The 20,382-nt window shown below is 34.8% G+C and overlaps 2 protein-coding genes and 1 long non-coding RNA gene across 5 annotated transcripts; all 3 read left to right on the top strand.

Moving 5' to 3' along the window:
- LOC132602151 (uncharacterized) lies at positions 1–4,187 on the top strand. Of its 3 annotated transcripts, none has more exons than XM_060315145.1 (6): positions 1–325; positions 913–1,155; positions 1,295–1,375; positions 1,457–1,517; positions 1,606–3,691; positions 3,795–4,187. In XM_060315145.1, exon 5 carries the CDS (start codon positions 2,576–2,578, stop codon positions 3,653–3,655), a length of 1,080 nt encoding a protein of 359 aa, XP_060171128.1. In that variant the 5' UTR covers positions 1–325; positions 913–1,155; positions 1,295–1,375; positions 1,457–1,517; positions 1,606–2,575; the 3' UTR covers positions 3,656–3,691; positions 3,795–4,187. The 3 variants fall into 3 exon arrangements, with proteins under 3 accessions (XP_060171128.1, XP_060171127.1, XP_060171129.1); XM_060315144.1 differs by having other exon boundaries at positions 1–333; XM_060315146.1 differs by having other exon boundaries at positions 1–333; positions 1,295–3,691.
- Positions 4,188–9,565: 5,378 nt separating this feature from the next.
- On the top strand, positions 9,566–12,536 carry LOC132602150 (uncharacterized). The gene is made up of 3 exons (XM_060315143.1): positions 9,566–9,908; positions 11,685–11,818; positions 12,002–12,536. The coding sequence occupies exons 1-2, from the start codon at positions 9,617–9,619 to the stop codon at positions 11,762–11,764; spliced, it is 372 nt and encodes a 123-aa protein (XP_060171126.1). The 5' UTR covers positions 9,566–9,616; the 3' UTR covers positions 11,765–11,818; positions 12,002–12,536.
- Positions 12,537–18,338: 5,802 nt separating this feature from the next.
- LOC132602149 (uncharacterized) lies at positions 18,339–19,870 on the top strand. The gene is made up of 2 exons (XR_009567623.1): positions 18,339–18,996; positions 19,656–19,870. It is a non-coding gene; the product is annotated as an uncharacterized LOC132602149 (long non-coding RNA).
- The last annotated feature ends 512 nt before the right edge of the window (positions 19,871–20,382 follow it).

Here is a 20,382-nt window from a genome sequence, read left to right as displayed (position 1 = left end):
TTTATATGCTACTAATACCTTGTACTTGATAGCTTTAAAGCATTGTACTTTGACATGTCTGTGATTATCATATTGCTCCGCTTCGTAATATATAACCGCCTGAGCCTCAGCCTTATCCATTCTCTCCCTGTTTTCGCTTTTGCTGTGCATTTCCTCCGCTTCTCTCCTTTCATTTTCCCCCAGCTTTTTGCTTTTTGCTTTTTGCTTTTTGCTAAATCTCCAATCTCTTTGATTTGTGAGATCTCAACTGAACTAACAAAGGGATAATTACTGTGTCGCTTGGTTTGACTTCTCCCAAACTTACCAAGACCAAACTGAATTCGAAGTTAGTGGGTATTACGCTAATAGTTTGTTCAATTTCGAATATGTGGGTTAGAATTCTTAGGTTCAAGTCTGGTTTTGTTATTTACGTTTATGGGAATTAATATTGGGAGTTTAAAGTCTGGTTATGCACTTTTGAAAGTTGAAAAGAACTACATCTTGGAAATTTTTTGTATTTGCATCATCGTGATGTTTTTGACCGCGTATGGTGGCAACCGATTGGAAACAGTTTTGACTTTACAAACCATACTTGGACAGTTTAGTGAAGATTTGAGATGATTTTGAAATTTAATGAGGCTAAACTTAAGGAATAGAGCTATTTTCTTGAATTTCTACATAAAAAATATTGTTATAAGCTAATTATTTGAAACTGTCTATATAAAATGTAAGTAGAGTTCCTAAATCATCACGTAATGTAAAATAACCCTGCACTTTTATGGGTCTAATTTTACATATAAGAATAGCCTTATTCTTTGTTTTGTTGATTTGCTCCTTTGTTCTTCTCTCTCTGTCAACCTTTTCAAATCTTCGATGATATTGACTGCTCTTTCATACATATTTTTTATTTTAAACTTTTGGCTTGATGTGCAGAACTGTCTACATTCGAAAATACAACTGATTCGACATGCCGTAAACAAAAAGGCAAAAGTCAGTGCTCTGAAGAAAGATGCGCCAAAGTAAAACAGCGACGCCGTGAAGTGTATAGAGCTACGGCAGTTGATGAAAGGCAAATAAACTTACTGCAACGACGAACGGCATACCTTCATTCTACGACAGAGTTGTTTGAGCAAAGAGCCGACGTAACCGTAGCCTCATCTCCTCTCTTGGAAACAGGTTAGTACTCTCTAACATTTTTGGCTGCTCAAAATCAACAGGGAGGCATTTCTGCATTTACAAACATTATATGCGTATAAGTCACGGTTCTTTAGCCCAATATGGTTGCATTAATATCTCTTATCTTTGTGTGTCTTAGCATATGTGTCCGTAGTGCATGGTTCCGCTGCTGTTGATAGTGACAGAAATCTGGCTGGTCGTCCTAGCATTTTTGAAATTGGTAAGTTCAGCTCATGCTGCTTAAATTTATAGATTGCCCTAAACACCCAGAATTAAATGAGGATTCCTTATATTTATTTAGGATCAACATCGAACAGCGACCAACCCGTATAATATTAACTCGCGTGCCGTCACAAACAAAGGTTTGTTTTATCTAGGTTTAAAATCATTTTAACCATTTCTTTCTCTTGGTTAAAATTCTTTGTGTTTACCAAAATCTTAAATACGCAGGTCGTAAATCTAGAGCATTGCGTCACTGCAACATTAATGACTTGCCTAATACCTCGTCCACCTTGAAAACTGTACCAAACTGTAAATTTTATAAAGCCAAAAGATTTCAATATGAATCACCAGGATTTTGTTGTGACAATGGGTCGGTGAAATTGATTCATTATGGGTTACCTGCTGAATTAACAAATCTTTATTCAGGGAATTCCGAGGAATCTAAACATTTTCGCACTTACGCCAGAATGTACAACAATATGTTTGCATTTACTTCTCTTGGAGTGAATTATGACAGAAATTTAGCAAAAAGAAATCGTGGTATTTATACATTTAGAGTTCAAGGGAAAATGTATCATTTCATCAATGAGTCGGTCAGCCAAAAATATTCAGCTATATTTCTATGATACAGAAAATGAGCTAGCAAATCGGATGGCATTCTCGGACCAGCTTAACGAATCAGTTATCAAAACTTTGATGGACATATTAAAACTCAATCCATACTCTGTCTTTCTGAAATCTTTAATACATATCCCTGAATTATCGAACTTTTATATTGAGCTTAAGTGTGACTCTACTTTAGACCAACGGACTTATAACTTACCAACATCATCAGAAGTAGCAGGAATATGGATAGAAGAGGAAAGCAGTTCCAACGTGTCTTTACCACACATTCGCATTTACACCCAGAGTAGCAAGAGCCAATTGATCAATTATTATTATGGTTGTTATGATCCGTTGCAGTATCCGTTACTGTTTCCTTATGGCCAGAATGGATGGCATTGTGATATTAAAAAGGTTATTTAAACGAATAATACTGTTAGGCGTAGAAGTTACTACGAACATGAGCAGCTCCCAAGTATAGAGAACATCTGCTCGGTTGAGATGCTCCTTGACATGGAAGCTCAACTCGTGCAAGAAAAAGAAAAGAAAACGAAATAATGTGTCATGCCGTGAATACTACAGTTACAAATTCCAAATGAGAGACGACGAAGAAAATGGAGTTTTGCACGCTGGCAGATTATTCCAACAATATTCGGTTGACGGATTGATCAAGCTTGAGACTCAAAGGTTAGATTTCTATTCATTTAACCCTGACTTATTTCGAGTTGATATGTTATCAGGGATTCTTGATTTTCTAAGACATGGAGAAAGAGATGCATCAAAAATTGGCAAAAAAGGTTTTCTTCCGGCAAGTTTTACAGGGGGGCCTAGAGATATGCGCCAAAGATATATGGACGCTGTTGCGTTGGTACAATATTTTGGAAAACCTGATATATTTATGACAATGACATGTAATCCATCTTGGCCAGAAATAACTGAACATTTATTGGTAACAGATGAGGTACAAAATAGGCCTGATTTAGTTAGCAGAGTGTTCCGAGCAAAGGTAGAAGAGATGAAAACAGATATATTAAAGCGAAATATTTTTGGAAAAGTCGCTGCTTTTATGTACACTATTGAATTTCAAAAGTGCGGTCTTCCCCATGCTCATTTTCTTATTATACTCAACACTGAATATAAACTTTTAACTCCGGAATCTTACGATAAAATTGTTTGCGCTGAATTACCTGATTCTGATACGAGTGCTTACTTGTACTCACTTGTTACTATACATATGATGCACGGACCTTGTGGTACTTTAAATCTGAAATGTCCTTGTACGAAGAGTAAGGGATATTGTAAGTTTAAATATCTGAAAGAATTTGCTGATCATACATCAAAGGGAAAAAGTTCATATCCAATCTATCGCAGACGAAATACTGGAAAACTTGTGAAAATTAGAAAACACTTTCTTGACAATTTGTGGGTAGTTCCTTACAATCCATATTTACTGAGCAAATTTAATTGCCATATTAATGTTGAAGTTTGTTTTGATATTAGAGTTGTCAAGTATATTTATAAATATATCTGCAAGGGACATGATAAAATTGCCTTCTTCGTACTGGCTGATGATCCAAACATCGAAATTGATGAGATCAAAGAATATCAATCTGCTAGAGGGTTTCGGCACCAGAGGCAACTTGGCGTTTATTTGGTTTTCCTCTTAGTGAGATGACTCCAACTGTTTACAACCTTCAGCTACATCTTAAAGGTGAACAATTTGTCTCTTTTAAGAGTACAGAGAAAGTAAATGCAATTATGAATAATCCCATGATCAAGAAAACAATGTTGACTGAGTTCTTTATAATGAACAGAATTAATCAGGATGCCAAGAATATAAACTTACTTTACAAGGAATTTCCACAATATTTTGTCTGGTCCAAACGAGATAGAACGTGGAGCCATCGAAAGCAAGGCACTGTTATTGGACGTATTGTGATGTCTCACCCAACAGAGGGAGAAAGATATTATCTTAGATTATTATTAATGAATATAAAAGCACCGAAATCATACAAAGATTTGAGAACTGTAAATGGAGTTTGTTGTATTACGTTTAGAGAGGCAGCAGAAAAAAGAGGATTGTTACAATGTGACAATAACTTGATAGATTGTATGTCCGAAGCTGTAAGATATCAAATGCCTTACAGTTTGAGACGTTTGTTTTCTACGCTATTGGTATATTGTAATCCTGCTAACCCAAAAGAACTGTGGCACCAATTTGAAGATTCTATGTGTGAAGATTTTAAGATTTTGCCTGATGTGAATCAAAATGAGATTCATCATATGACTCGAAATCATATCAACGATATATTGCACTCAATGGTTCGTGACATAAATGAATTTACCCTTGTACCCGAAAGAGTTTGGGCTTCGTCTACTGCTAGAGAAGCGAAAGATTATCATTTTGAAAGAAATATAATCGACAAATGAGGATTTGTTCCTGCAAACTAAATTGAACAATGAGCAACAAAAAGCGTATGATGTAATCCTTGACAGAATATATCGGAATAAGTCTGGAGCTTTTTTTATCGACGGTCCCGATGGAACTGGCAAAACTTTTTTTTACCGTGCGTTATTGGCTGTTGTACGATCAAAAGGATTTGTGGCTTTAGCAACAACAAGTTCAGGTGTTGCAGCTTTAATTCTTCCCGGAGGATGAACTGCTCACTCCCGTTTTAAAATCCCCATTGATATTGACGGGCAATTCTCTTCTAATATTACTAAGCAAAGTTTGCTTGCATCATTGATACTGTAGAGAAATATAGCAGACGAAAAGTAAATCGGAGAAACCTTCTGCTAGCCCAAGATCGTTAACTAAGATCGGAAGATTCAACTAAAGAAGAGGAAGATTTGGAAAGAAAGTGTGAAAGTACAAGAGGGGGGGTGAATTGTAAGCCTGTTAAAAAAAAATCTAGTCGACTACTGTTTGGTGCTAGTCGACTGATAGCGAGACAGCCTGCACAAAATTATTAGTCCTTCGATTTGCACAAGTATAAACCACAATAAATAGTAAGGGTACAGAATATAATATGAGAGCAATGAAATAAATGACACCAGGAATTTTTATACTGGTTCGGAACCAATGTGGTATCCTAATCCAGTCCCCTTGGGTTACAAGGAGGTTATCTCTTTAAGCTCTTTGTAGTTTGAGTTGAGTACAGCCTTTGTGGTTTTCCTCGTTCACCACCAACGTTTACAAGGTTGATTTTCACTCGCTCACCAACAACGACTCTTTGGTTTTCACTCGCTCACCAAAGAAACGAACAATGACACAACCTCTCAATAGTAAGCCTCACCAACTATACTATATCTCTCCTCTCTTTTTTGTTTACACAGTAAGTCACTCAGGATTACAATGCTTATGAAAAGTAGAGCAAAGAATTTGAGAAGGTTGAGACGAAAGTATAAGTGGCTGCGTATTTATTTTCTTGTTCTCCTTGTTCTTTTTGTAGTCTTCAAGAATTAATTAGCCGTTGCATGAATCATGGACTTAGATATCTGGTTGCTCCTCTTTGAATCTGGACTGTCTTTGAATAAGGCAGTGCCAGTTTGTTGCTTTCCTCTAAGCTTCCTGTAGGTCTTGAAATATATCTTCTTTCCTTGAATGAAGATTTTTTGCTATTGAATTTCCTTGTATAATCTCTTTCTTCCTTGAATGTTGTACATCAATAAATGATCACTTTTCTCACCTTTCCTATTGCAGAGAGCTTTTGAATAATTTTAAGGAATTTCCCCTCATATTGATTTTCTTTCCATTCGTAGAATATTGACAATGATGCTTCCTGATTCCTTTATTGTAGTAAACAATAGTATCATTTATTCAACCAATAAAAGTTGTCCTTTGGATCTGCTTCCTTTCAAAGATATTGGTAAATAACCACAATAATACTTGTAATAACGTAGCAAATAATATCAGCCATACCCTTCATAAGATTTGCTATGGTAATAAATATCTTTCTTCTAGAATGACTAATATGCTTTCCATCTTTGAGCTCTTTTTTTGGCTTGTACAAATATGAGATCTTATTAAAGCAACCCAAGAGAATTTCAAGATCCTCAGAATTTCACCTCGGATCTTGATTTATATTAATTTGAATGTAGTCACATTCATCTTCTACAAATTGAATTTTTATCACTCTTGTGCACTTGATACTTCTGACATATCTTGATACTCCATCATTTTTAGACCTTCCTTAAGTAACAAAAATCTTGATCTTTTCCTTTCGTAGAATATTTTCCTTCCATAGGATCGTAGTAGATATTCTTTCCATAATTTTGGCACCTTGATTTGAGTAAGTATTTTTCTTCCACATCTTCTTTCGCAATTCCATCTCGTAATATCTTCTTTTCCTTATTTGATTAGATCTTCACCAAATCCCTCTTCATCAAATAAACCTATACCAAAAATAAATTTACCACAAGTAAATGTTTTTTTATTAAAACTTATGTTGGTTTGTTATCATCAAAATTAATCGGTGAAACCTTGGACCTAACAAAGTGTTTACTTGAATTGACTTGTATTGGTAGTATTAGCTTACAATTGGGGTTGGTTACAAATGACTAAGGCCACCCCTATTTATACTTGTGTAGGGATAGTTCTAGAAATACTTTTAGATACATCCATTAGAAAAATCTAGTCATCTTTATCTCCTACCACTACTCTAGAATATCTTGATATTATTCTAGATACAAAAGGATCTAGATAATTCTATCATCAACTATAAATATCTAAGTGTCTAGAATTTCTAGACATTTCCTAAAACAATATATATCAAAGATATTACATTATAACATTTTAGAAACTCTTCTAAATATCTATGATATTTATTCTTCAAAAAATTAACTTTAATTTTTCACTCCCCCTTAAAGTAATTTTTTGGAAGCTATCCTGAACTTGTTGTGGAAGAACTCAGACGAAGCTTTTGGACATGCCTTGGTGAAGATCTCAGCAATACTTTCTCGACAGTTCTTCCTTCTTCAAATAATGATGGTTTTTCGCTAATAATTGGGCCTCCAAAGAAACATGACTATGCGTTGATAAAATTTTCATCTCTGTTACGGCCAGACTTGACAATATTTCTTTTTGGCCTTGCGAACCACGTGAATCATCTTCATGCTGAGTTTCATATTCTTGAGTTTCCAGACTCCCCCTTTCTCTTAGCTCCTTGAAAATTGTGTTATTTGGAGAAGCACCTGAGTCGGTGACGATATGACCATTAATTTCCTGCGAAGACTCAACACTATTGTAGGATCGACCACCAGATTCCCTTTTCAGCTCCTCAATGAACTATTTGTCAGCTTCAGAGCATCCGAGAACTATATTATCTGTCTCTCCATATGAAATTGATCCTTCAAGGTCAACCTCTTCATTTATTTGACTGTCAGCTTCTCTATCTGCTTCCAGTATTTGATCTGAGCTAGTGATTGACTCTAATATGGTAGATGATTGGCCAGAGACTTCAACTTCCACTACAACTCCCTCAATGCTTTCTCCGAAATGATCACCAGCATCATATATAGTTTCAGAAACTTCATGCTCAGGATCTACTTCAACATCCTCTACGTCCAGACTTTTATTACCAATTTCAGGATTTTCTTCGTTGATTTCCATGATAGCAGCTACCACGTCACTAGTCTGAACGTCTTTGGAATCTTCTTGCTTTTTATTGATGACACTAATTCCTTCCTTCTCCACGTGATGGACCGTATTATCTCTTGATTCCATGATCCAGTCTCTTTCAAAATTGAAGGAAGCCAGGGGATCTACTACTCGAGTCTCAGCTATGAAGCACCTTCCCCAGTCTTCTTCTTCAGGAGCTCTCTCAGTTTGAGCCATGTTGGTTTCCTAGGCTCGGCAAAATCTTTTTATGTGTCCTACTTCACCACATCGATAACATTTAATAGTCTTCTTACCCTTATTAGAAGACTCTTTCTTCTGTCTTGGCGAGATTGACCCCTCATGGAATTGAGATTGTGTCATCTCTCTTGAGCTACTTCGCTTTTGTCTTCCTTTAAAATTCCTCTTGTAAGCTACAAGAGCATTTCCTTCCCCTTCTTTAAAACATACACTAGCCATCTATTTGGCTAGTAGCTCCTGTGATGACAACAAATTCTCAAACTCCTCCAAGGATGGTTGTTGAGCCCATCATTGAATTGATGTAACAAAAGGAATATGTTCTGTCTTCAACGAGAACTGCTATCTCACTACAGAGTATACTCTTCCTCATCTTTCATTATTCATCTTTTATGTCCTGGGACATAGATATTCTAGATACCCCCTTCTATTATGAATCGCCAAAGTCTTCCTACTTCTCCATTGTTACAATCAGATCCGAAAAATGAGAAATCCATCAAAATGGACCTGAATTGAATCATGACTATATAAGCTATTCTGATATTAAGAGATTTCATATAGATTTCATTCGTGGAAGCGGGCCTTTGATTTCCTTGGACCACGTAAGAATTCGTCGTCCGATTGAATCTGCTTTTTCCTGGATGCTCTATAGGAATCCATCGCTATTCCTTTCCTCCACCGATAAAGGTTCATCCCGAGTCACAAGAGCAATCTCCACGAATGATAGTTCTTCTCATTCGTGCTTCGGAAATAGCCTCGTCCAGATTTAATAAAGAGATTTCTGAACATAAGTTCTTAATCCTCAAAAAGTACTCGGTAATAGAAAGATTACCTTGAGTGGTGTTCACCAATTCATTCTCTAGTATTTGTAGTCGGGCTTCATCCTTCTTGTTGAACAAACGATCAAGGATCCTCCAAATTTCATGAGCTGATTTGCACCTTATAATATGATCAAACAAGTTGTGCGAGATGGACCTCTTTAGGATGAACTCCGCCTTCGCATTAATCTGCTTTCACTTCTTGTATGTGCTGCTATTTTCCGGTTCGTCAGTAGAAGGACTTGTGTAACTACCATTAACAACATCCCACAAATCCTCTCCCACAAGGTATGACTCCATGCATGTCTTCCATACCTTGTAATTTCAACAACTACATCCCCAGTCCATTAATACGACCGCTTAAATCCATTTAGAGAAATCAATTGAATCTACCACTAACCCGATCTTGAAATAAAATCCAGAAGCCAACTACGGCTATGGCTCTGATACCATGTAGAGAAATATAGCAGAAGAAAAGTAAATCGGAGAAACCTTCTGCTAGCCCAAGATCGTTAACTAAGATCGGAAGATTCAACTAAAGAAGAGGAAGCTTTGGAAAGAAAGTGTTTACTTGAATTGACTTGTATTGGTAGTATTAGCTTACAATTGGGGTTGGTTACAAATGACTAAGGCCACCCTTATTTATACTTGTGTAGGGATGGTTCTAGAAATACTTCTAGATACATCCATTAGAAAAATCTAGTCATCTTTATCTCCTATCACTACTCTAGAATATCTTGATATTATTCTAGATACAAAAGGATCTAGATAATTCTATCCTCAACTATAAATATCTAAGTGTCTAGAATTTCTAGACATTTCCTAATACAATATATATCAAAGATATTACATTATAACTTTCTAAAAACTCTTCTAAATATCTATGATATTTATTCTTCAAAAAATTAACTTTAATTTTTCACAGATACGTGATGCCAAATTAATCGTTTGGGATGAAGTATCAATGGCCAAAAAACAGCTGATAGAGGCTTTAGATTTATTATTGAAAGACCTGATGGATACGAAGTTACTCTATGGTGGAAAAGTTGTAGTTTTCGGTGGAGATTTCAGACAAACTCTTCCAGTTGTTCGCAGTGGCACAAAAGAGGATTTCATAGAAAGTTTACTATGTTCCGGTATCTGGAATAGACTTGAAAAACTGCGATTATCAGTAAATATGAGAGCAAGAACTGATCCTGCCTTTTCTGAATATTTGATGCAAATAGGAAGTGGAAAAGCAGAAACAAATTGTCAGGGTAAGATAGAAATTCCCGATTCTTTTATTGTTCCTTTTATTAGCGAACAAGAATCTTTGAATGTTTTATTTAAAATAACTTATCCAAATTTATATACATCTTCCTGTGATATGGCCTCTGTGACTTCTCGTGTTATTCTGACAACAAAAAATGATTTCGTTGATGAAATAAATGACACACTCATTATTCAATTCTCTGGTGATTCTAGAACAGATGTTGCATTTGACGAAACCACTGAAACGCATGATCAAAGCCAATATGAAGATTTCTTGCATAGTTTACATCCTCCGGGTTTACCTCCGTACAAATTAACTTTGAAAAAAGGTTGTCCACTAATGTTATTGTGGAATCTAAATCCCTGCGAAGGCTTGTGTAATGGTACACGACTTATATGTCGTGATTTTCAAAAACATGTTATAAGTGCTACAATTGCAAGCGGTGACTTCAAAAACACCTATGTATTTATTCCGATAATACCGTTATTGTCCTCGCAGGATGAGAAACTGCCTATTCCTTTTAAAAGAACACAATTTCCTATTAGATTATGTTTTGCTATGACAATAAATAAAGCTCAAGGTCAGACTTTAGATTTTGTTGGAGTTTATTTATGAGAGTCTGTTTTTTCACATGGTCAGCTTTATGTTGCTTTATCACGAGCAAAAAACTCGAATTGTGTAAAAATATTAATCCGGCCGCCAACAGTTGATAGCGACGATGATCATACAACATACAATATAGTATATGATGAAATCATTCAAGCGACTGCCTTATAAATTGATTGTTACTGTTTATGCAATGAACTTTTTAAAAATCTGATATTTACTTGATTGACTTACTGGGAAAGTAATTTATCATTGATTTAATCACTTGAGTACATTAAACTTAATAAGCATTGATGGTCAACAGTTAGCAAAGAACAAGCCATAACATTACAAAGCTTCCTCCCATGACTTCTCATGGATAATAGCATGAGGTTCTCTATAAAAGTATGACAGCATTGTGTCGGTAAGTTTTTGACAGCATTATGTCGGTAAGTTTTTCTCCATCTTTTGTTTACTTTACTTAAGATGTTAAAATCGTGATGAATTAGTAATGACAGTATGTGCTATATTCTGTTTTGATCATGAAGATGTTCTTCCCCCGTTATCACTTACTGAGTGTATATCAGCTTATCATACTGTGGAATACTTGCAAATTTGGCCTGCTCTACGAATAGTCACTTACCACGCATCCTCCTCTCTTGAACAAGTAACAGAAGATAATACAAATTGGTAATATTTATATTAAAGTCGGTTGCGTTAAGAACAAGGTATCTATGTATTGTATTTTAGCGTCCTGATAAAATGCTTCAGTGGTTTAGCTCTTTTCCAATTGTGACTACATTGTTAAACTCTGCGTATTGTCATGATCTTCTGTGTCTTGTGGGGTCTGGGGAAGGTAGTATGTGCACAGACCTTACCCGTATCTTTGTGAGTTAGAGAAGCTGTTTCCGATAGATCTTCGACTCGTGTTGATATTTACTAATATATGAATGAAATTTGTGGAAGAATTCTCTGGATTAGTTTGAACATGCTGATTTCTTGTGATCTAGATGATTTAGATGAGAATGATTTTGACTTTTTCCGGTAAAATTGAAAACTTTGAATGTGGAGTCTGGGATTATTCTATTACTGTAGAAATGGAAAGCAAAGGTTTTCCCTGCCCCCAATTTTCATTTAACAAGAAGCTAAAGGATGAAAATGGTAGCTTTAATATAAACAATGATTTTAACTGCAGGAAGATCTACATTAAGTGGCTGGTGTAATGGAATGGATGTTGTATACAAGAAGCTGAACAAATATAGCAACCAGCTATAAAGAAACAGTTATATGAGACAATTAATCCTATTAGTTATCAGAGAACAAGCAGAGGTAATTTGTAGAAATTTCATGTATAATTTCTTTACTTAGTTATGTCTTGTATCCAGATTTCACTTGTAGTAGTTGAATGCTCAAAATGAGCTATTACATGCACTGCTCTTTCATTGATGTGCAATGAATGGATTTATATTAAAATTTTAATACACCCTGATGCACTCACTTTTATTTATACAGGCAGTGGATTTTGATACACCACACTCATCACTATAATGGCAGCTCCTGATAGAGGCTGGTTGATAGAAGTTTCAAACAATCGCTCAACTCAACAAAGTGTTCCAACTATTTCTGTCAACCGCCTCACTCTGCCTTATCCATTTGACTTCTCTGGCCGTCTGATTACCGCCTCGCTCTCTGCTGTTTCCATTTTGCTTTGCTTCCCTCTGTTTTCACTTTTCCTTTGTAATTACCTAGCTTCTCTCCTTTAATTTTCGCACAGCTTTTCGCCAAATCTCAAATTTTGAAGTCTTTTCGTTTTCCCTGAGATTTGTGGATATCTCAACTGAAGTAATAAAGGATTCATTGATGTGTTCCCTAGTTTGAAGCGGGTTTCTCTGGGTGCGTTTTGTCTCTGTCAAGGTAATTGCATCGCAATTTCTTTTAAAACATATAATGTTGTATCTGTTACAGGTTTAGTAATCGGATGTGCTCGCAGGAAGAAGAACTGCTTATTGTTTGTTTCGCCTTGTATGACATTTGAAAATAAAATTGTGCAACTGATGTACCTTTCAATGAGATATGCAAACAACCACATAGGAAGAGATGATGATTGTTGCCTCTTGAGTTTTATCAAGAGGACCATCTTGTTCTACCCACTATTGCAGTTTGTTTTCTGTGTTTTATTTGTTATGAGTATTTAAAAGAAATGCAGTAGCTTCTTTTTGGATCGATAATACAGACAACAGGTATGTTAAGAGCTAGATAAAATAAAGTGATAGGCTGTCAGCTAAATGTCCATTTGCAAAGCTAGCTGTGTTTGTTTCAGATAATGTTAACGTGAGTTTGAACTGTAGATACGTTGACAGAGCTGTAGATGCATTAATGTCAACATGAGCATAAATTTTTCAAGAACTTTTTTCCTACCAAATGAGGACGCAAGGCAGGAAAGTTTTCAATTATAAATAGCAGAATTATGTATAATAAGAACTTCCAAGTATCATCCATACATTGGGCCCGTGCATAGCACAGACCACATCCCACTAGTATATATATAGGTCCATGATCATGAGACACAGTGTGATTAAGTCACATAACAAAAAAGGAACTGATTGTATATCTCACTGATATTCAACTGGAAAATCAGTATCGTCCAACAAATCTAACTTCATGGAGAAAAATAGTCACATTTCTTAATGCACAATTTTTTTTTTATGACTCATATCCTGGTCCCCTGGACCCACTTATTTAATAACAAATGGTGCTACTTATGACGTTAAATTCCGTAGCATTGTGTCACTGATCATTGTAAACAAAAAATGCCAAGATACCACAAAAAATATGAAGATCAGCTTGTAATTCTCCTTCTGTTAACATATAATTCTCTCTATTAACATTATTGAAAAATGGCAACAGAAAGACTAAAACAATTAAAAAATATATCAAAAAGTGTAATGGAATATCCATCTTTTTTAGATCACTTTCCTTCTGCCCAACTTCATCAAGAAAGTAGCAGTACTTTTCTTTTCCCAAAGTCTAAATATTATGTCATGCCAACATATGAAGTGGTATCAATTGTGGGGCTTCTTTTATTGTGATAAAAATTCCTAAAAATTACTGACAAGAGACCAAGAAGAAAACTTAGCCCAAAATAAAAGGCACTTCAGCAAAAAAAACATAAACGTACTATTTTCTTCACAAAACAATCTCACGCGAATTGCAAGAAAACGAGGATGCACACTACAATTTCTCCGTTTCAGTCTTCAATTAATTTAACAATTGAAGAATACAACTAAGAGCAGTATACTTCTATTCAGTCAATAATCAAGACTTTGTGACAAAATAACCTGACTCTGATACCATTGTTAGAAATTAGTAACAGGAACAAGAATCGTGTGTACCTGTTAACAGCAGCGGAAAATTCACAAAATCTTTGTTGAAGAATTGCTCCAAGCCATCTACTTCACCAGGAAATAGAACACTAATATCCACAAACTAAAGGTCTTTTTTGTTTTGTGTGTGTATTCCTTTCTGTAAGAACACTAGATGAATATTTTTCTCTATCTTTTAGAAGAAAGCGTTCTGGTTTCTTTTAAAGCAAAAGAAGGAGAAGTGGTTACTTGGAAGAAACAGTTCCCACAATTTCACGTTGTTAACGTTCAGAGTAGTGGTAAACTCTTTGTAGGAAACTGCTCATTATTATCCTATTAACCGGGTCGGGTCAGCCCAACATTGATAGACCCGTAGCCCAGCCCAACAGTTAGCAAGATATATATAACAAATTTTAAGGAAATTTTGCAAAATACGTATCATATTAATTAGTAAGAGAAATGGACCTATTCCATACTACTCCTAAGAGGTACACTTATTGCCTTTCAATTTTAAATCAACCTTTGGACAATCTTAGATCGACCTTTGGACTCATGTGTAAGTAAGGGTGTGTTTGGTATGAATTTTCAATTTCTCTATGTTTGATTGGTCAAAATTGTTTAACCTAAATATTTGTTTATTAGATCAACCAATTAAATTTATAAAATTGAGGTCATAAGCAAGATAGTTAATCTAAATATAATTGATCCTTTTGATAATATGAATATAATAGAAATAACAATTCTGGCAAGGCAAGCAATTGAATGGATATGACAAACTAAAGAGAGAAGAGAGAGAGAGAGAGCGATTCTTATTGAATATTCCTGGCCGGATGACTGTAAGCAATGATGAAAAAGAATAAATCAATAACAATTTTCCGAGTTTATTTATAGTAACATGTGTAATCCAATGATTTACAATGATGAGATGATGGGTAATTGATAAGATAATACCTTTGTAATCGATTACGTGAATCTTGCTCGTTTCAACCATTAGATAGGATCGTGGTCATCAAATGTGATTAAATGGAATTCCGGATTGTTACACCTCGTAGATATACCTTGAGATTCGTCGTGTCTTAATTGCCCTAGTCTTGGACACTGGGGCTATCTCCGAGGTTATACGAGGTTGGACATGCCTATCTTATGTTTATAAGGGTTTAAGTTCATGTTTGGTGAGTTATGGAAGGATTAGAGAATAAGTGAATTGAAGAGAATACGTTTTGGCAAGTTTTGTTCTGAAAATTATTTTATACGAACCGTATCCTGAAATACTGTATTTAAGGATTTGAAAATTTAAAAGAGAAGGTAGATTTTTGGGTTGGAAAATACGGACCACTATACGGTCCATATAAAATTATACGACCTGTAAGTTGGCTGATGAGACCAATGTGCATAGGTATTTTCTATTCGTACTCTGTCAAATTATAGTAAAGTTTAAGATATCGTCTCACAAAGATTGGAACTACCTAGGCTACAAATTTGTATTATTTTTGTTTCTATTTGAGAGACTCAAATTGATGAAAAGGGAGTTGTTCAAAAGTCTTGAAAATTATGATAACAAAATAAGAAATATTTTTGGATTTTTCTAATAAATGATAGAGGCTGGGATATTTTGAGTCGGCAAGATAAAATTATTATAATAAAATAAAAAATTTATTATTTATTTCTCTGTTTAAAGAATGATAGCTTATTTCTAATACAATCATTCCACATAACGACAATATGTTAATAGCACCACTCTCGCTTATACAATTAATTTATTTTCAATTAATTAGGGACATTAAAAAATAATTAATTTATAACACCTCTTTCGATTAGTGTAGTTAACCAATTAAAGTAATGGCTTCAAACAAGAATTATCCTAGTTGAGTGCACTAAGTGAACAAAAGTCTCTTTTGATTAGCTTTTGCTAAATCCATGAATTTATTTGAGTCAATCCCTCCGTGAGAATTAGGACTGAAAGAAATAACACAAAGATCTCTTAAATCAATAAACTTATTTGAGTCAGTCCCTCCGTGAGAATTAGGACTGAAAGAAATAAGATAAATATCATTTTAATCAATAAACTTATTTTAATTAATCCCTCCGCTAGAATTAGGACTAAAAGAAATAAGATAAAGATCATTTAAATCAATAAACTTGTTTAAATCGTTCTCTTCTCCCGAATAAGAAATAAATTAACAAGATAAGGATTTTTGTAAAGAGATATAATTAAATCTAATAATAGATATAAATAATATCAAATACCTTGGTGTATAAAGATGATAAAGAGAAAATCCCAACATAAGAAGATAATGAAATAAAGATGTTTATTATAATAGCTTCATCAAGCTTCATCTAGTATCTCAACCAAGGAAACTTACTCCATTGTGGAGTAGAAAAACTAAATAGAAATAAAGACTAAGAAAATATATTTACTACAAGAAAGAGCCAAGAGAGACACCAAGACTAGTTCTTGTGTCCTCTTCACTATTGGATGCAAATCAAGGATGAAAGATGTTTTTTTTTTCTTCTACAAACATATGCCTATTTATAGAAAAATTCCTAGAATTCTTGGAGAGACATTGCAAGAGAAATTCAATATAATAATATTTCCTTGATGAGAAATTGGCATGGCAAATTATCATGCAATCTTGAGAAATTGGCATGGCAAATTATCATGCAATCTTGAGAATTTGGCATGATAATTTATCATGAAATTTTGCTGAGAATTTGTCATAATTTTATTTCTCTTGACTTTGTGTAGACTTTGGTGAAGTTGTCACGGATGCATCCTCCTTTCTTGGCTTTTAGTTCTTGCTTCTTCTCTTTTTCCATGTATTCTTTTCCTGCAAGATTTGTTAGAAAAGTGCGAGAATATGATATAAATTATTCATGTTTTATTTTTAAAATATTATATTATATTGAAATTACATGAATAATTTATACCCTTCATTGGCTGTATAATTTTATACAGCCAGTGTATACGGACCGTATTTCCTGAGGCGGTGGATTTTTATTGATTTTATATATTATGACCTCCCCTCATTTTTTAAGTCGTTTTAACTTAAACCCAAGTTCATGAAAGCTCTAGAAACCTCTTTCAACATATTCAATCACTCTTCCAAGCAAAAATCAAAGATCAAAGTGAGAATTGAATACCTAGGGTTTTCAAAATCTTGTTGAAGCTTGTTCCTTCTTCTTGTAGAAATTTGGGGGATATTTCAAAGTGACGAGGTCTTGCAATTGGAGTGTTCTTGGGTTCTTGAGGTAAGATTTCATCTTATTTCCATGTTTATGTGTTTATGTGGTAGTTATGCTAAAGTTTGAGGGAAAGAAATTGGAGGAAAGGTTCAAACATGAACTTACTGTTACTTTGAGTTGTAATTTAACTTGAGCTATGATTATAAGTGTATTTTGAGAAAAATCTTGTATTGGGGGAGGGGGGAGGGGGGTGGTGTTGGTAATAGTTAATGGTGAGGGTGTGTTGAGATTGTTGTACTTAGTATATTTGCAAGAAGGAGGTGTTGTATACAAGTGTATATCCGGCTGCTTAATTGTATATTTGTAAATGCTGTGAATATGAGTTTAAAAAAGATCACATGAAGTTGTTATGTTAATTATTGGTTGCGGACTTTGTGGTGATGATTAAAAAATAGGGGAAATGTTGCCCGTTTCACTTTTGAATCGAGTTATCATTGATACACGTGATATACTAGCGTCATCTAAGTTGTATATGTATTCCTTTGTTATAGGATTGGCGCTCTAGTGGTGATAAGCTTGTTGTTGGATTATTTGGATAACTTGAGGTATGTTAAGGCTCACTACCTTTCTTTTTGACATGATCCTTATGAACGGAACGTAAACGTAACACTACTCCATAATGATTCTATTCTTAGTAGCTAGGGAGGTTCCATGTTGATTCATGATCTATAAATGTTGATTTCAGTAAGTACTCTTTCTGATCCAGTAAGATCCATATAGTCCTTTGTTAATGGGAATGCTAACACATAACGACGTTCGGAGGTATAACGACTTTACAGTACTCCGACAGATTTAGGATGTACTCTTATTATAGTCATGCATTGCACTTTATATATATATATATATATATATATATATATATATATATATATATATATATACAGACCAGTGACCCCTCAGACGTTATATACGCGTATAATATGTATTATGTATATGTATGGATAGACACGTGATTTTTAACCCTCCCTGGGGTGTCTCACCTTCTAGCGTCCAAATATTTCTTTTAATTTTAATTTTTGACGTGTCGATTATTCTATTTTATTTAGTAGGTTTATTTATGAAAACAAAAATCAAGGAAAAGGAGTAAAAAAAAAAATGTACACATGCACCCCTGATAACATTTCTATACAAAATACATTTTTCCTTCGTACCCTACACTAGCACATATGATAACATTTCTACAACATTTCTATATAGGATACCTCTTTCCTTCATACCCTACACTAGCACACATGAGATTCTTCTTCCCTTCTAATCCACACTATGCACATGACCTATACCAACCATCATATACCACACATAGATAAAAAGAAAAAGGGAGGACTCTACACAGGTTAGTAGTGGCAACGTTTATAGAAGTCATCTTCTTCACAAAACAGAACATCCTAATAAACCTAGACACACACACCCATACACCAAAAAACACACAAATACTCATATAGAAACAGACACGGCACCATATCCAAAGAGAGAGCTTTCCATATATAGAAAAACTATAAAAAACAGTCCACCATTTTTCCGATAAACCACCGCCCAACACCACCTCATTTCCCGGTTACCACCTCAGTCACTCCATCGTCGTAATGCACCCCTTTCCCCGTTACCGACCCTGTTATTAAACCAGTGACTACACCACCGGAAAACCCCAAGTTGAACCACCCTAAAACAACCATATAAACACTATGAAAATACCCGACAACAAGAAGTCTAAACAGAGGGGTTGAGGTTTCTGTCCCTGTTTTAGTTTGAGTTGCGGGTTGGGGTCCGGGTTTCTAGTAGAGGTTGTTTAGTCGAGTTCCGGTCCACGCCCCGTTGACTTTCAAATTTAGCTCGCCTTTTTCGTCTGTAATCCATTGCTGTTGAGATTTGTTTATACAGTAAAGAAAGTTTTAGACTACTGAGGTCCGTTTTCTTTTCTTTACCTTGCTTTCATTTTTTGTTTTGCATACCATATTATCTTACTAGTTGTCTAACTTCACTGTTTGCTAAGTTTTATTTTGTTTATCTTGTTTTAACGAGTTTAATGGTTTCATGAGATGTTTGCTTATTCAAATTAAATGATTCTTATTTGTTGTGTTTTGTTATTCCTTATTTGTTTGATTTTAGACGGAAGTAGTCATATTTGTTGTGTTTTGTTACGGCTCTTTGAAAATAATTGATTAAAAATAGTAATGGATTAATGGAAGTGGGTAATGGGGTTAAAATAATTAAGAAGTGTAAATCTGATCGTGAGTTAGGGCAAAAGTTTAGTTGGATGTAGTAGTTTTTTTTTTTTTTTTTTTTTTTTAATTTGATCTAGTTTTGATTAGGTACCATTTTGTTTAATTTAATTATTTACTCCTTTGTTTGGTAATTGGGTTGCTGGATTGGATATTAAAATTGAAAAACAAGTTTAGGCATAAACGTTTTATTGCATTCCAACAACTAGAATCTTGTGCGACCCGTAATTAAATGAGCAAATTTTAAGATTTGGCATAGACGTTAGTTAGGCAAATATAGGTTTATTAATTGTTTTTGTGTTTTCTTTTATTCGCTTTAAATTTCATGTATTCATTTCCCAGATGGGATGTCCCGGAAGAAAACAAAAATGTAAAAATGGTGGTTGCCCGTGGAGAAGACCCGGGATGTCGGGGATAGCTTAGTATAGTTTAGCATAGTGTAGTTTAGGTTTATTTTCTCGCATTTTTCTTTTATTTCGGGTTGTAATAATTCGGACTTTATTTTCTAACTTTTCTTGTGTGCGTGCTTGTGTGATTGTTTGAGTTTACTTGATTGAGTTTTCTAATTTAAGCCAATACGAGTTAATTAAAGCGATCGTGCTAAAACCACGGGACTCGAGGAATGCCTCACACCTTCCCCTCGATCAACAGAATTCCTTAACCAGAATCTCCGTCGCTGATCAGTTTTAGAGTCAAAACTGTTCTTAAAAGGGATAACTATTTTAAGGTGACTTGGCACACCGAAACCCATTGTCAAGTAGCGACTCTTGTTATTTTTTAAATAATCCCTTTGGAAACACATTTTGGTCACTTTCGATTTGAAAACCCTTTTGAACTTTTGTGGGAAAAAAGGGGTGTGACAGTATGGGGTATGGGGTATGGGGTATGGGGTATGGGGAAGGTGACGGCGTTATATACGCACTACCACCTGATCAGCTAGTCACATGATGATAACAATGATGATGATGATGCCCACAAAGGCCGATATGATTCAATGGGATGCCCACAGAGGCTTGACAGGCGTTATATATACATGCATGCGCAGTATTTATGTACATCATCGGCCCAC

The sequence above is a fragment of the Lycium barbarum genome, chromosome 7, assembly GCF_019175385.1.
Source record: "Lycium barbarum isolate Lr01 chromosome 7, ASM1917538v2, whole genome shotgun sequence".
In the NCBI taxonomy this organism is placed as follows: Eukaryota; Viridiplantae; Streptophyta; class Magnoliopsida; order Solanales; family Solanaceae; genus Lycium; species Lycium barbarum.
Note: the sequence above shows the minus strand (reverse complement) of the source record. Positions and strands in the feature narration are given on the sequence as shown.